The 17,998-nt window shown below is 40.8% G+C and overlaps 1 gene segment (V, D, J or C); it reads right to left on the reverse strand.

Moving 5' to 3' along the window:
- Positions 1 to 15,629: 15,629 nt before the first annotated feature.
- LOC128106538 (T cell receptor alpha variable 9-2-like) lies at positions 15,630 to 16,144 on the reverse strand. The segment is given in 2 exon segments: positions 15,630 to 15,976; positions 16,099 to 16,144. Coding segments are annotated over 2 exon segments (393 nt in total).
- Between the last annotated feature and the right edge of the window lie 1,854 nt (positions 16,145 to 17,998).

Here is a 17,998-nt window from a genome sequence, read left to right on the forward strand (position 1 = left end):
CACACCTGGCACTGGAATTTTTATTTGATAAATTTTATAGTTTGATAAACTATAGATATAAACTACATATATGAAGCTCATAAAACACTAGATTTCATTTGTTTTTTAAACTTACTCATCCCACCTTCTTGTGTGTGCCCTTTTTTCCCATTCCTCTCCCCACTTAAGTTCCCCCCTTCTTTCCTTTCCTTTTCTACACAACCTGTGTTATACTATACCCATCCGTTAATCCTTCTCCATTGCTTAATGGCTACTTTCTTGTTTCCTGGCTTCTTCTATCCGTACCTCAAGACAAACCTACAAATCTAAAGACTCAACACTGGGATCAACATGTACGTTGAAATGCATGCCGCATTTGTCTTCTGGGTCTGGGTTATGTCACTCGGTGTAATTTTTTCCAGTTTGTTCCATTTTCTTGCAAATTTCCTGATTTAATTTTTTCCTTTTGGAAATTATTCATTTATTGAATGTGTACAGATGTTTTGTCTTCATGTATATCTGTGGTTCACATATGTGCAGTGCCATGGAGGCCGGAGGGGGGCCTCAAATCCTCTAGAGGTGGAGTTACAGACAGGTTTTAGCTGTCAAGTGTGTGCTGAGAATAGAACCCCAAGTCATCTGCAAGAGGAGAACGTGTTCTTAACTGCCAGCCATCTCTCTAGCCCCAATTTCATTATGTACTGTACCACATCTTCATTATCTGTTCATCAGTTGATAGAAACCTGGGCTGTTTCTATTTCCTAGATATTATGATTGGAACATTAGTGAATTGGATGAACAAATATCTCTGTAACAGGATAGGCATAGAGTCCTTTGGGAAAATAATCCTGAGTTGTGCAGCTGTATAATATGATAGATTCATAGCTTTTTAAATTACATTTTTTTCATTTATTTTACATACCAACCACAGTTCCTCCTCCCTCCTCTTTTCCTATTCCCTCCTCCCACCTCCTGTCTATCCCTCCATCCAGTTATCCTCCATTCAGAAAGGGGCAAGTCTCCCATGGGAATCAACAAAGCTTGTCATATCATGTTGTGACAGGACCAAGCTCCCCACTACCCCCCTGCATTAAAGCTGGGCAAGGCATCTCTGCATGGGGAATAGGTTCCAAAAAGCCAACTCATGTGCCAGGGACAGGTCCTGATCCCACTGCTAGGGGCCCCACAAACAGACCAAGCTATACACCTGTCACCCATATGCAGAGAGCCTAGGTCAGTCCCATGCAGGCTCCCTAGTTATAGTTCCAGAGTCCATGAGCTCCCATTAGCTCAGGTCAGCTGTCTCTGTGGGTTTCCCCATCATGATCTTGACCCCCCCTTGCTCCTACAATCCCTCCTCTCTCTTATCAACTGAACCCCCAGAGCTCAGCCCAGTGCTTGGCTGTGGATATCTGCATCTGCTTTCATCAGTTACTGGATGAAGGCTCTCTATTGACAATTAGGGTAGTCACCAATCTGATTACAGAAGGTCAGTTCAGGTACCTTCTCCACTATTTCTAGGAGTCTTAGCTGGAGTCATCATTGTGGATTCCTGTAAGTTTCCCTGGCACTGGACTTCTCCCTAACCCCCAAATTGCCCCCTTTATCAATATACCTCTTTCATTTCTCTCCCCCTCCCTCTCATCTACAACTCAACCAACCTGATCCCTCATGTTCCCATCCCCCTTCTCCTCCTCTCAACCTTGCCCCTCCACCCCCAGTTTACCCAGGAGATCTCATGTATCTCCTTCCCAGGGCCATCCACAAGTCCCTCTTAGGGTCTTCTTTGTTACCTAACTTCTCTGGTGCTGTGGATTGTAACCTGATTATTCTTTGCTTTACATCTAATATCCACTTATGAGTTAGTACATACCATATTTGTCTTTCTCTGTCTAGGTTTTACCTCACTCAGGATGATTTTTTTTCTAGTTACAGCCATTTGCCTGCAAATTTTGTGATATCATTATTTTTTATGGCTGAGTAATTCTCCATTGTGTAAATGTATCCCATTTTTTAAAAATCCATTCTTCAGTTGAGGGGCATCTAGGTTGTTTCCATGTTCTGGCTGTTATGAATAAGGCTGCTATGAATATAGTTGAGCAAGTGTCCTTGTGGTATGATTGAGCACCTTTTTGATTTGCAATTCCCTAATAGCTAAGGATGTTAAACAGTTCTCTAAGTGTATCTCTGTCATTTGAGATTCTTCTGTTGAGAACTCACTGTTTAAATCTGTACCTCATTTTTAAATTGGATTCCAACACAATTCTTCATGGACCTCAAAAGAACAATACTCAACTTCATATGGAAAAATACCCAGGATAGCTAAAACAATCCTGTATAATAAAGGAACTTTCAGAGGTATCACCATCCCTGACTTTAAGCTCTACAATAGAGCTATAGTCATAAAAACAGCATGGTTTTGGCATAAAAACAGACATGTGAATCAATGGAATGGAATCGAAAATGCTGATGAAAATCCACATACATATGAACACCTGATTTTTGACAAAGAACCCAAAATTATACAATGGGGAAAAAAAGAAAGCACCTTCAACAAATGGTGCTGGCATAACTGGATGTCAACATGTAGAAAAATGCAAATAGATCCAAAGCTATTGCCCTGCACAAAACTCAAGTCCAAATGAATCAAAGCCCTCAGCGTAAATCCACTTACACTGATCTGATAGAGGAGAAAGTGGAAAGTAGCTTGAACCCATTGGCACAGGAGACAACTTCCTGAATATAACACCAGTAGCACAGACACTGAGATTGACAATTAATAAATGGGACCTCCTAAAACTGAAAAGCTATGAAAAGGCAAAGGACACTGTCAATAAGACAAAACAGCAGCCTACAGAATGGGAAAAAATCTTCACCAATCCCACATCTGACAGAGGGTTGATCTACAAAATATATAAAGAATTCAAGAAACTAAACATCAAGACTCATGGCTTTTTGAGAATTATAGATACTGAGTTCTATAGTGGCTGCATGTCCTGGTAGAATTGTTTTGTTTTATTTTGTCAACTTGAAACAAGTTAGAGTTATCAGGGAAGAGGAACTTCAACTGAAACAGAATGCCTCCATTAGATTGTCTGTGAGCAAATCTATAGGGTATTTTCTTTGTTGATGACTACAAGTGACTGACGTGGGAGGATCCTGTTCACTGTGTTCAGTGCCACTTCTGGGCATACGATCCTTGGATGTATAAGAAAGCAGGCTGAATAAGCCATGGGGAACAAGCCAGTAAGCAGCGCTCCTCCATAGACCCTCATGCCTCCATGTTCCTGTTTTAAGTTCTGGCTCCAACTTCCCTTGATAATGGAGTGTCATCTAAAAGGTAAAATAATTTCTTTCCTCTCTAAGTTATGAGGTTGGCTTGTGGATTTTCCTATTTCTCTGATCTCTCAGGTTTTAACCCTGATATCTGGCTCCATGTTTTTTTGGTTTTTTTTTTTTGTTTTTGTTTTTGTTTTTTTTTGATTCTTAAGTGTTTTTACTTTTATTTTTTTTAAATTTATTTTAATTTATTTTGCAATACAATTCAGTTCTACATATCAGCCACGGATTCCCTTGTTCTCCCCCCTCCCGTCCCCCTCACCTTCCCCCCAACCCCTCCCCCCATTCCCATCTCCTCCAGGGCAAAGCCTTCCCCACAGACTGAGGTCAACCTGGTAGACTCAGTCCAGGTAGGTCTAGTCCCCTCCTCCCAGGCCGAGCCAAATAATCCTGCATAGGCCCCAGGTTTCAAACAGCCAACTCATGCAATGAGCACAAGATCTGGTCCCACTGCCTGGATGCCTCCCAAACAGATCAAGCCAATCAACTGTCTCACCCATTCGGAGGGCCTGATCCAGTGGGGACCCCTCAGCCATTGGTTCATAGTTCATGTGTTTCCATTCATTTGGCTATTTGTCCCTGTGCTTTATCCAACCTTGGTCTCAACAATTCTCGCTCATATAAACCCTCCTCATTCTCACTAATTGGACTCCCAGAGATCCACCCGGGGCCTAGTCATGGATCTCTGCATCCAGATCCCTCAGTAGTTGGATGAGGTTTTTAGCACAACAATTAGGGTGTTTGGCCATCCCATCACCAGAGTAGGTCAGTTCGGGCTGTCTCTCGACCATTGCCAGCAGTCTGTTGTGTGGGTATCTTTGTGGATTTCTGTGGGCCTCTCTAGCACTTTGCTTCTTCCTATTCTCATGTGGTCTTCATTTACCATGGTCTCCTATTCCTTGTTCTCCCTCTCTGTTGTTGATCCAGCTGGGATCTTCCGCTCCCCCAAGCTCTCTTTCCCTCAACCCTCGCCTTTCATTACCCCCACTCATGACCAGGCTGTTCATGTAGATCTCATTCCATTTCTCCGTCATTGGGCGATCCCCGTGTCTTTCTTGGGGTCCTGTTTTCCAGGTAGCCTCCCTGGTGATGTGAGTAGCAGACAAGTCATCCTTGTTTCATGTCTAGTATCCTGCTATGAGTGAGTACATACCATGTTTGTCTTTCTGAGTCTGGGTTACCTCACTCAGAATGATTTTTTCTAGATCCGTCCATTTGTCTGCAAACCTCATGATGCCATTGTTTTTCTCTGCTGAGTAGTATTCTATTGTGTATATGTACCACATTTTGTTTATCCATTCTTCAGTTGAAGGGCATCTGGGTTGTTTCCATGTTCTGGCTATTTCAAACAATGCTGATATGAACATAGCTGAACAAGTGCTCTTATGGTGTGGTTGAGCATTTCTTGGGTATATGCCCAAGAGTGGTATAGCTGGATCTTGGGGGAGATTGATTCCCAATTTTCTAAGAAAGCGCCATATTGATTTCCAAAGTGGTTGTACAAGCTTGCATTCCCACCAGCAGTGGAGGAGAGTTCCCCTAGCTCCACATCCTCTCCAGCATAAGGTGTCTTCAGTGTTTTTGATCTTAGCCATTCTGACAGGCGTAAGGTGGTATCTCAGAGTTGTTTTGATTTGCATTTCCCTGATGATTAGGGATGTTGAGCAATTCCTTAAATGTCTTTCGGCCATTTGAGTTTCCTCTGTTGAGAATTCTCTGTTTAGTTCTATAGCCCATTTCTTAATTGGACTGTTGGGCATTTTGATGTCTAATTTCTTGAATTCCTTATATATTCTGGATATCAGTCCTCTGTCAGATGTGGGGTTGGTGAAGATCTTTTCCCATTCTGTAGGCTGTCGCTTTGCCTTGTTGACCGTATCCTTTGCTCTACAAAAGCTTCTCAGTTTCAAGAGGTCCCATTGATTGATTGTTTCTCTCAGAGTCTGTGCTACTGGTGTTCTATTTAGGAAGTGATCTCCTGTGCCAATGTGTTCAAGACTACTTCCTACTTTCTCTTCTAGCAGGTTCAGAGTAGCTGGATTTACGTTGAGGTCCTTGATCCACTTGGACTTAAGTTTTGTGCACGGTGATAGATATGGATCTATTTGCAGCCTTCTACATGTTGATATCCAGTTTTGCCAGCACCATTTGTTGAAGATGCTTTCTTTTTTCCATTGTGCACTTTTGGCTTCTTTGTCAAAAATTATATGTTCATAGGTGTGCAGATTAATGTCAGGGTCTTCAATTCGATTCCATTGGTCCACATGTCGGTTTTTATGCCAGTACCAAGCTGTTTTTATTACTGTAGCTCTATAGTAGAGCTTGAAGTCAGGGATCGTGATGCCTCCAGAAGTTGTGTTATTGTACAGGATTCCTTTGGCTATCCTGGGTTTTTTGTTTTTCCATATGAAGTTGAGTATTATTCTTTCCAGGTCTGTGAAGAATGGTGTTGGTATTTTGATGGGGATTGCATTGAATCTGTAGATTGCTTTTGGTAAGATTGCCATTTTTACTATGTTAGTCCTGCCTATCCGTGAGCATGGGAGATCTTTCCATTTTCTGACATCTTCTTCAATTTCTTTTTTCAGGGACTTAAAGTTCTTGTCATATAGGTCCTTCACTTGCTTGGCTAGTGTTACCCCAAGGTATTTTATGTCATTTGTGGCTATAGTAAAGGGTGATGTATCTCTGATTTCCTTCTCCGCTTCTTGTCCATTGTATATAGGAGGGCTACTGATTTTTTTGAGTTGATCTTGTATCCTGCTATGTTGCTGAAGGTGTTTATAAGCTGTATCAGTTCCTTGGTGGAATCTTTGGGGTCGCTCAAGTATACTATCATGTCATCTGCAAATAGGGAAAGCTTGACTTCTTCCTTTCCAATTTGTATCCCCTTAATCTCCTTATGTTGTTTTATTGCTCTGGCTAGAACTTCAAGTACTATATTGAATAAGTATGGGGAGAGTGGACAACCTTGCCTCGTTCCTGATTTTAGTGGAATTGCTTTGAGTTTCTCTCCATTTAATTTGATGTTGGCTGTTGGCTTGCTGTAAATTGCCTTTATTATGTTTAGGTATGTTCCCTGTATTCCTGATCGCTCCAATACCTTTATCATGAAGGGGTGTTGGATTTTGTCAAATGCCTTTTCTGCATCCAGTGAGATGATCATATGGTTTTTTTCTTTGAGTTTGTTTATATGGTGTATTACATTGACGGACTTTCGTATGTTGAACCACCCTTGCATCCCTGGAATGAATCCTACTTGATCATGGTGGATAATTGTTTTGATGTGTTCTTGGAGTCTGTTTGCCAGTATTTTATTGAGTATTTTTGCATCAATGTTCATGAGGGAGATCGGTCTGTAGTTCTCTTTCTTTGTTGTATCCTTGTTTGGTTTAGGAATTAGGGTAATTGTAGCCTCGTAGAAGGAGTTTGGTAATGTTCCTTCTGTTTCTATTGTGTGGAACAATTTAGAGAGTATTGGTATTAACTCTTCTTTGAAGATCTGGTAGAATTCTGCGCTGAAACCATCTGGTCCTGGGCTTTTTTTGGTTGGGAGACTTTTAATGACTGTTTCTATTTCATTAGGGGTTATTGGACTATTTAAATAGTTTATCTGGTCTTGATTTAACTTAGGTATGTGGTACCTATCCAGAAAGTTATCCATTTCTTTTAGGTTTTCCAGTTTTGTCGAATAGAGGTTTTTGAAGTATGACCTGATGGTTCTCTGGATTTCCTCAATGTCTGTTGTTATGTCCCCCTTTTCATTTCTGATTTTGTTGATTTGGATGCTCTCTCTCTGTCTTTTGGTTAGTTTGGATAAGGGCTTGTCTATCTTGTTGATTTTCTCAAAGAACCAACTCTTTGTTTCATTAATTTTTTGTATTGTTCTCTTTGTTTCTATTTTATTGATTTCAGCTCTCACTTTGATAATTTCCTGGCGTCTATTTTTCCTGGGAGACTGTGCTTCTTCTTGTTCTAGAGCTTTCAGGTATGCTGTTAAGTCTCTAGTGTGAGATTTCTTCAACTTATTTATGTGGGCATTTAGTGCTATGAATTTCCCTCTTAGTACTGCTTTCATAGTGTCCCATAAATTTGGATATGTGGTGTCTTCATTTTCATTGATCTCTAGGAAGTCTTTAATTTCTTTCTTTATTTCTTCCTTAACCCATTGGTGATTCAGTTGGGTATTATTCAGTTTCCATGAGATTGCAGGTTTTCTGTAGTTTTTGTTGTTGTTGAAATCCAACTTTAGACCATGGTGGTCTGATAGAACACAGGAGGTTATTCCAATTGTTTTGTATCTGTTTAGATTTGTTTTGTGGCCATGTATGTGGTCAATTTTAGAGAAGGTTCCATGGGATGCTGAGAAGAAGGTATATTCTTTTTTGTTAGGATGGAATGTTCTGTAGATATCGATTAAGTCCATTTGAGTCATGACATCAGTTAAGTCCTTTATTTCTCTGTTAAGTTTCAATTTGGGAGATCTGTCCAGTGGTGAAAGTGGGGTGTTGAGGTCTCCCACTATTAATGTGTGGGGTTTTATATGTGATTTAAGCTTTAGTAATGTTTCTTTTACATATGTGGGTGCCCTTGTGTTTGGGGCATAAATATTCAGAATTGAGACTTCATCTTGGTGGATCTTTCCTGTGATGAGTATATAATGCCCTTCTTGATCTCTTTTGATTGATTTTAGTTTGAAGTCTATTTTGCTGGATATCAGGATGGCTACACCCGCTTGTTTCTTAAGACCGTTTGATTGGAAAGTCTTTTCCCAGCCTTTTATTTTTAGGTAGTGTCTATCTTTGAATTTGAGATGTGTTTCTTGTATGCAGCAGAAAGATGGGCCCTGCTTTCGTATCCATTCTGTAAGCCTATGTCTTTTTATAGGTGAATTAAGTCCATTGATATTGAGGGAAATTAATGACCAGTGATTGTTCATTCCTGTTATTTTTTGGTGGTGATGTGTGTGTACTTCTATACGTTGGGGTTTACTGCTGTGGCTTTATCTGTTGCCTGTGTTTTCAAGGGTGTATCTGACTTCCTTAGGTTGGAATTTTCCTTCTAGTGCTTTCTGTAGGGTCGGGTTTGTGGATAAGTATTGTTTAAATCTGGCTTTGTCATGGAATGTCTTGTTCACTCCATCTATGGTGATTGAAAGTTTTGCTGGGTATATTAGTCTAGGCTGACATCCATGGTCTCTTAGTGTCTGCATTACATCTGTCTAGGTCCTTCTGGCTTTCAAAGTCTCCATTGAGAAATCGGGTGTTATTCTGATGGGTTTGCCTTTATATGTCACTTGGCCTTTTTCCTTTGCTGCTCTTAATATTCTTTCTTTATTCTGTACGTTTAGTTGTTTAACTATTATGTGGCGAGGGGACTTTTTTGGGGGGTCTAGTCTGTTTGGTGTTCTATAAGCTTCTTGTATCTTCATAGGCATTTCCTTCTTTAAGTTGGGAAAGTTTTCTTCTATGATCTTGTTGAATATATTTTCTGTGCCCTTGAGTTGGTATTCTTCTCCTTCTTCGACCCCTATTATTCTTAGGTTTGGTCTTTTCATGGTGTCCCAAATTTCTTGGACATTTTGGTTCATGACTTTGTTGGCTTTAGTGTTTTCTTTGACTGATGAATGTATTTCTTCTACTGTATCTTCAACGCTAGAGATCCTCTCTTCCATCTCTTGCATTCTGTTGATTATACTTGCATCTGAAGTTCCCAATCGTTTTCTCAGATTTTCTATTTCCAGCATTCCCTCTGTTTGTGTCTTCTTCATTTTTTCTATTTCCCTTTTCAGGTCTTGGACTGTTTCCTTCATTTGTTTCATTGATTTTTCTTGATTTTCTCTCAGTATTTTATTGTTTTCTTCCAGGACTTTATTGATTTCTTCTAATTTGTTTGCCCTTTCCTCTTGTTGTTTACAGCGTTCTTCACATTTTTTTGTCTTTTCCTCTACACAAGCCTCTAGCTTCTTCATGATGTCATTCATAAGGCTGTTTTCTTCTGCTTCTTCCAATTTCTGATGTTCAGGTCTAGGTGTTGGAGGAGGGCTAGGGCCTGGTGATGCTGTATTGCTATTCATTTTGTTGTATATGTTTCTGCCTTGATGTCTGCCCATCTCCTTGTGGTTCGTTCTTGGCCTTATCCGGACCTTTGGTTCAGACAGACCAGTGTTCCAAAAGGGAAGTCTGGAGCAAGATGGGAGCTGGGGGCCGGCCTCTAAGTCTCAGGAAGAGGCTTGGGGCTCAGGCGGATGGGGGTGGGGGCAGGGCGTGGAGACTGCAGGGTCTGCCAGGGGTCTTGGAGAAGGGGATCCTTCCCGGTGGGGCTAGCAGGGAACCTGCCCGGTGGCCAGAACCTGGGGCCAAGTTGGGCAGGTCTTCCCTGGAGTGGCTGGTGCCCAGGGATGGGGTCCGGGGCAAGGAAGGGCACTCACCAGTGTTCCAAAAGGGAAGTCTGGAGCAAGATGGGAGCTGGGGGCCGGCCTCTAAGTCTCAGGAAGAGGCTTGGGGCTCAGGCGGATGGGCGTGCGGGCAGGATGTGGAGACTGCAGGGTCTGCCAGGGGTCTTGGAGAAGGGGATCCTTACCGGTGGGGCTAGCAGGGGACCTGCCCGGTGGCCAGAACCTGGGGCCAAGTTGGGCAGGTCTTCCCTGGAGTGAGTCTCCATGTTTTTTATTAATAAGACTTTTTAAGATTTGTGTTACAATTGGTGCTCCAATAATTGTGGCAAGAATTCACTGAAAGCCCTCTTGTGGCCTTACAGGCCGCTTGGCTCAGGCCCAAGCTGCACAGCTCAGTCCAGAGCTGCACACAGCCAGATCTCCACTCCACATGGGTTGGAGTCTCTTTGGCTTTTTCTCTCCTGGTGGGTGGTGGGCTCTCTCTGGATTCCCATCTCAGATTGCTACCATACTAGGGAGCTGCTTTGAAATTTCCTTGGACTTCTACTGTTCTACACAGTCGACAACATTGGTAAGTCAATTAGGATATCTTAAAGGGAGAAATAAGTTAAAAGAGAATTTTTTCCCACATTAAAAAATGGGAAACATTTTACAATGGAAGGAATTTGGTCTCTGTTTGATAACACATTAGGCAGTCTGAAAATGGAACAATTAAATAAGAAGATAATTAATGTTGATGGGATGTACATAACATCAATTATGAATATTATTTATTTGATCTTTTTTATTTTAGCATTAAAAAGGTTGGTCAATTTGAGTGCCAAGATGAAAGGTTTAGAAAAACCTGTTAAAATGAATTATAGAAAAAATTCAGACCCAGATAGAAGAATTTAAAAGTGAATTTATCTCATAATTGAATTATACAGTTATAGGGAAACAGCCTCAGGTTACCAGACAGCAAACATTAATCTACCTGGTAACCTTATAGGAACTGCCAAATGCTCAAGGGTGTGTATGAGCTAACTGGACTCCAGGGAAAATGTTAGATTTGAGGAGATTTAAAGAAGCTATATTATGTTACCAAAAGGATATCATATGGCATGCATTCTCCATTTGTAAAGCAGATGTTAAACTCATGGTCAACCTGTAATTTAATTATCCCTCAGGAGTGGAAAGAATTGGTTACAGCTGTCCTAGAGGCTAGTCCACAATTTTTATTTTTAAATGCTACATTGGATTGAATTTTTGTATATTGTATATAAATTATGTGTATTGCTACAAATTTGAGATTGATTTATATAGATGTTATAAGATATAGAAAGCAACTACTAGTTTTAAATATTGGATTGGATTTTTGTATATTGTAGACAAATTATGTATATTGATACCAATTTGAGATTGATTTTGTTAGAATATATTGTACATATATTGCTAATCTTGTTCAAAATTTTGTACCTATGCAGTTCATTTAACAATGCAATGCAATTTGCTAATCCTTGAAAGTTATTATTCCAACTATTAGGATATAAAGAAGTGAAAGTTAGTAGTTAGACATTACAATCACACTTGTAGTCATATTAGGTATGCTTTTAAGGTCAACCAGAGATATATTTTAGATAGACAGGTCATCTTCAAACCCTTCAGAGATCTACAGAATATGGCATTTAATATGTTTTAATAACAGATTTTTTAATGACTATGAGACATGTCTGCTCCTGGCAGCACCAATCTGCTTCAGAAAAGATACAAGCATTGAACAACCTCCACCTGGAGTTAACTTTCATTGTGGCAAAAGTTAGCCACTGGGAAAGAAAGTGCCCTTGCATCGACTGCTGACAGTATGCTGTCCAAAATGGACAAGCAGGACACAAAACAAAGGACTGCCGATCTTTGCCATGACAAGTGTGGTTGCAGCTTCGGAAACAGGCATCCTCTGAGGTCAAGGCAACATGGCACCATTGCCGAAGTGGCTTTGCAATCCAGAAAAGGTACAGTGCCCCTTCTTTCAAAGGCACCTGAACAGGCAATGGGCTGATGGCTCTTGGTGTGCAGTGGAACAGTAGCTGGAATAGTTACTCTTGAAGGAGTAACTAGGCTGACAGAGTCTGGCCTCTCAATGTTAGACTGACATTTAATTAAGGAGATGAAGCCACCCACAAACCGTCAAGAATTGGAAGCTGAATTCCAAAAATACCAGCAATTTCCAGAATTTAAAATCTTGAATCATGACGTGACACTGGTGGAATTCAAGTTTATCTAGTACATGGAATACTTGCACCGAATGTGGGGTTGAGCTACAGGCCTTGTATACATCCTGCTTCACAGACGAGTCTGTCAGATATGCTAAGCCTGTGGGCCGAAGATGATGCCCCAACATTGTAGAGAAGCCTCGGGTGACTGTCCAGGCAGCTGGCTGTTTATGTCATAACTCACGTTTTTTGGAAGTCGCTTGTTTGCACTTCCTGTTTTACTAGGTATTATTATTTCCTTCTTGGGTCTCTGAGGGATTTGAAGATTAGATAGACTTAGTTATATTTTTCCTTGTTAACAATTTCAGAAAAGAAACTTACTAAGAGATGTAAAGGGTATAAATTTGAAAGACATTATAAGATAGTTTTGTGTTGGTAACACAAGATAAGATAGAAAGTGAATTAGGTACATTTTGGACTCACCAAAATAGGATAGATAATGGAGTATTTTCACTGAATTTGTCAAATGTAAATGGATTAGACATTGTTGATGTATTTATTGTTTGTATATATTGTATATAGTTATTGTCCTTATTATATATAGGTTTCTTATATTAGTTATATTTTTATGTTATTTTTTAGACAAAAAAGGGGAAATGTGGTGATATTTTATCTGTGTCCCCCAATAAAGTTTGTCTAAGGATCAGAGTGAAAAGCCAGCCACTATATTAGACATAGAAGTCAGGCAATGAGCCAGGCGGGGGTAGTGTACGCCTTTAATCTCAGCACTCAGGAGGGAGAGCCAGGTGGATCTCTGTGAGTTAGGGGCCAGCCTGGTCTACAGAGAGAGATCAGGACAGGCACCAAAACTACACAGAGAAACCCTGTCTCGAAAAACCAAAAAAAAAAAAAAGTCATGCCTTTAATCCTATCACTTGGGATGCAGGGATCTGTCTGGATCTCTGCGAGTTCAAAGCCACACTGGGAACAGAGCCAGGTGTGGTGGCACATGCCTTAAATTCCAACACTAGTTAACCATGAATGTCTGGAGGTCTGTACAGACACACAGGAAGTGACAGAGCTGGGCAGGAAGAGGAAGTGATGTAGCTGGGCAGAGAGAGGAAATGAATTAGCAGAACAGAAAGGAGTATAGTCATGGGTATACAGGAGGTAGGTCTTTTTGGAAGCTGAAGGCCAGTAAGGTGAGGTTGGCTTGTGGCTTTTCCTATTCCTCTGATCTCTCAGGCTTTAACCCAGATATCTGGCTCTAGGTTTTTTATTTAATAAGACCGTTTAGCAATTCTTTCACAAAGACCAAATGACCAGCCATGAAATTATATACCTATGAGTAACACTAAACAGATTGAGCAGATTGGATTTATATATTTAGGCAGATGTGTGTGTGTGTGTGTGTGTGTGTGTATTTGTTTGTCTGTTTGCGTAATAATGACAGATAGAAAGAGACCATGATTTTGAGGGAGCAAAGGGACACCCATGGCGGGAGTCTAAGGAAGGAAAAGGAAGGGGTAGGTGATGTGATTATATTTAATTTTTTAAAGAAAATAAATAGATATTATATAAAAGAAAATATCAAATCTCCTATAAAATGTCTCCCAAGGTCATTACTTTAATTCCCTAGGATCTTTCTAGCCTACTTTGATTTGAAGTAAAATTTAAAACATGCTCATAATTTCCTGACTTTAGAGCTATCTTATATGTTCTCACTTCTTTTAATTATACCTTCTCTTACTTTTTGAGGTTTCTCCATTGGGATACTTGCATTAGGGTTTGACTTAGCCCTTCTGTTTACAGCTGCTAAAGAGAGTTTAGTTATGTGAGGGAAGTCCAGGACTCTGAGTAGATGTAATTATTAGACAGATGCCCATGAGCCCAGGAAAGTTAAATGTAAGTGTGGGTGGAAAGTTCCGAGAGCATCTTAGTATACCATGGAACCAAGCAAAGAACACACAGTAGGTCTGAGCTGTTCAGGGAGGAATAATAAGAAGAGAAAAAGGACAAAGAGTCAAGTGACATGTGCTTGTTTACTTCCTAACTCATGTATTTAGTAGATAATTCTGAACTGATTACAGTGGACCACTAACAAGGTCCACTATGCTAAGAATAAAGCTGTTATGAATTGAACACCTTGACATCTTAGAATTTTTATTCTAATTGGTGAAATTGATGATGAACACACGGACACACAAATGCATTGCATAGTTCAGTTTTGTGAGTCTCAACATCAAAGAGATGAGCAGAGTGCTAAAATAGAATAAGTAGAATAAGGGAGAGCGATGATAGAGCAAGAGGGGTATGCTAGAGTAAGTGGGAGCTATGGCAGTTTAGGGGAAGGACTGTGGTACAGATAGAGGAGGGCTATGTTAATGGAGCAAAGGAGCTATGATATTTTAAAATGAGGGTTATAATGCAGATAGAGGTGGGATATGATAGAATAAGTGGTGGGATATGATAGAATAAGTGGTGGGCTATGATACAGTAGGAAGGGCTATGATAGAGTAACATGAGGACTATGATAGAGTAACAGGAGGATTATGATAGAGTAACAGGAGGACTATGATAGAGTAACTGGAGGACTATGACAGAGTAAGGGGCATGTAACTTTGCATGGGAAGACCAGCAGAATCTGTGGGTTTCCTCACAGAAGTGACACCTGAGCTGAGACTTGAAGATGGTCAAGAGTCTGGTTTACCAAGTTTTGGACAGAGAGTGTTTCCTACTCAGAAAGACCTAGGACCACATCTGGGAAGTTCAGCAAGTCAAAAGAGACAAGCGTTGCTGCTGCAGAGAGTTGGGATCTTTCCCTACAAAAAGCTGATGTTGACAGTTCAGGCCTATACAAATCTTGCGGAACAAGGGCCAGTTGCCCTGTAACCACTCCGAGTCACAAAAGTTCCACCTCTGCTTCTCAAACTCTTGTGTTTGAGCGTCAGCCTGATCTTTTATTTATCTATCTATCTATCTATCTATCTATCTATCTATCTATCTATCTATCTATCTATCTATCTAATCTATCCATCCATCCATCCATCCATCCATCCATCCATCCATCCATCCATCCATCTATCTATCTATCTATCTATCTATCTATCTATCTATCTATCTATCTATCTATCTATTTATTTATTGAGACGGGGTTTCTATGTGTAGCTTTGGTGCCTTTCCTGGAACTCACTCTGTAGCCCAGGCTGGCCTCGAACTCACAGAAATCCTCCTACCTCTGCCTCCCAAGTGTTGGGATTAAAGGCGAGCGCCACCACTGCCCGACGTCCAGTCTGATCGTATTAACAGAAAGGAGAACTTCCTCTGTGCAGTGGAAGAACCGTTATTCTCTGCGCTCGTGCTACAGGCCTGGCTCTGTCTTCTCTTCCTTCTCTATAGAAATCCTAGGACTGGGCACATTCGCCGGAGAGCCATCCCCTCCTTCCTTCCTTTCAGAAAATATTATGCAGAAGTCCTGTTTCCCGGCATGTCCTCTCCCCTGCAAATATAAAATACAGCTAGCTCTACCCGTGGGAGAAAATGTGGACAGACCCCATCTCCTATGAGAAGCAGACAACTTCCTTAGTCACAGGCTTGACTGGGGGATCTCATGCTCTGCGTGAGGCACTGCTGTGGCTATTTGTATGATTTTTGTGCCAACTAAAGAAACGAAGAGGCACACAGCACAGAGGAACCAAAGAGATCCCAGAGGCAGGAGCTCAGCATCAGGCTCCCGTGCTGAGTTTATGCTCAGCCCCCACTGTGGTTTCTGCCACCGTGTCACTCAGAGCACAGTAGTACACAGCTGAGTCTGACTCTTGGACCGAGGCTTTCTGCAAGTGGAAGGAAGTGGATTCTTTATCGTATGTAGCTTCAAAACCTCTGCTGCTTCCCTTCTCGTTGGCCTTCGAGGCTCTGAAGAGAAGCTGTGGACCTTCTCCGGGATACTGCACGTACCAGAACAGAGCTGGGTACCCTGAGGCTGAATAGTTGCAGTGTATAGTAAGAAAGCCCTCTTCTGAGAGGACCACTTGACCTTCCGTCTGTGACACTGACTCTCCCTGGGTCCTTGCTGGAGGAAAAACAAAACAAAACAGATATGCATGTCACTTTAAAGACAAAGCTCTTGGAGGAATTTAGGGCTCAAGATTTTTCTGACATAAAAGAGTGAAAAGTTTAAACCACTTTACTTACCGAGTATGAGGAGAACTGCAAACACGAAGTCTGGAGAAGAGTCCATCTTTAGTGTCATCTAGACAACGTTCTTTTGATTCTTAGCATGCTGAAAACAGAGAGAAAACAATGAGTCTAAACTTAACTTCACACCGGAAATACTATAGCGTTAGGACGCTGCGCCCCCTGGTGACCAGAGAGTAAACAGTTAAATGTGGCAATATTTGCTAAAGACATGGAAATAATGAACTCTTGTTTTAGGCTGAGGATCACTGCTATTTCAAAGGTTGTATTTTCCCTGTTTTAAGTGAGTGCCAATTTTAAGGAATTTTTTAATTAAAGTTTTTCAGAGGAGAAGTCACATTGCATAAAAATTACTTAAATATCTTGGAATTCCAGGTCAACTGAAGTGGAGTGATCTGAACATTTGAAAAAGGTTCCCCTTCGCCCTTAAAACATTTCCTGCTAACACAAACTGACTCACTCTCTGAGCCAAGTAATCGACTTCACTTTCTGCCTTCACGCTCACTGGGATTCTCTCAGTGTTTAGGCTAAGCTCCACATGTATAAAACATGAATCTCCTCCCTTGCTTCTACTGAGAAAATACTGGGATTAAATATAACAATGGTACATGTCCTTCCAGTTTCTTGTTATCATGTTCATTGTTGTTTTCATAAAATTGTTTAGATGTCATTCCTGGTAATTGCTTTAATTGTCTTTATGGGTCATTTTATGTCCTAAGACAGAACTAAATAACAAAATCTGTGGCTACTTGGTTTACCCAAATTGAACATTTTTCCTTCTATAGGAAAAACCAGCATTATGAGATATATCAGCAGTCCATGACAATTACAGCCTCTCTGTTTTAACAGAGAAATACATTTGAGAAGTGAGCCATGTTTCTCCTTCATGGCATTATCAGATGGAGGGGACATGGACTTGCTTCTCCAGAGCAGGGACACACAGAATCCTGTGTGGAGTGGAAATAAAAGTTGCAGCTTGAGCTACATCCTGACATTTCTAGTTCAGATGTTAGTTTATTTTTTAATTACTATTTTTGAGATTATTACTTAACCACAATATTTCTTCCTTACCTTTTCTCCCTCCAAATTCTCCCATATACCCCTTCCCATATTCCTTCAAATCCATGGCCTCTTTTTTTTTTACTAATTGTTGTTGCATATGTATAATTATATGTGTATGCACATATATTTCTAAACACAAGCCATTCCATCCATATAATTTTATGTGTATGTATGTTTTCAGGGGTGACTATTTGGCACTGGACAAACAATTGGTCTGTTCTTCCCTGGGGAAGGCCACCTCTCTGGTCCTCAGCTGCCTATACTTCTCTATGCAGGATTCTGGCCTCATAGGCTGCTCCCTGCCCACGTTTACATGTTCATTGGTGTCATCCTTGTTCAGCTCACTTTTCAATGGTCATGTTGATGAGACTTTATGTGTAAAGCTTATGATATTAGTAAGAGACACAATCTTTCAGCAAACTCCTCAGTCCTCTGGCTTTTGCAATCAGTCTGCCTTCTCTTCTGCAGTGTTCTCTGAAGCTAACATGCAGGAGTGTTTTGTAGATATATTCACTGGGACTGGGCTCCACAACTCTATATTTTGATTGGTTGTGGTATCCTTTAGTGGACTCTATCTGTTGCAAAAAGAAGTTCCCTTGATGAGGGATGAAGACTACAGTTATCTGTGGGTATAGGGACAATTATTTATAGATTGTTGTTAGGGATTATGCTGGCTTCATAAAACAGAGGTTGTAGATTCTCCTCTAATAACCATGACTTCACTCTCACTTTATAAGTTAGCTAGGTTCTCATCACCAGACATAGTATCCCTATTGTGGAGTGGGTCTCCAGTCCAATTAGAGAGCTGTTGGGTACCATTAAGGTGTGTGTGCCA

This window comes from Peromyscus californicus, unplaced genomic scaffold (assembly GCF_007827085.1).
Source record: "Peromyscus californicus insignis strain IS unplaced genomic scaffold, ASM782708v3 Scaffold_12__1_contigs__length_115047231, whole genome shotgun sequence".
Lineage (NCBI taxonomy): Eukaryota > Metazoa > Chordata > Mammalia > Rodentia > Cricetidae > Peromyscus > Peromyscus californicus.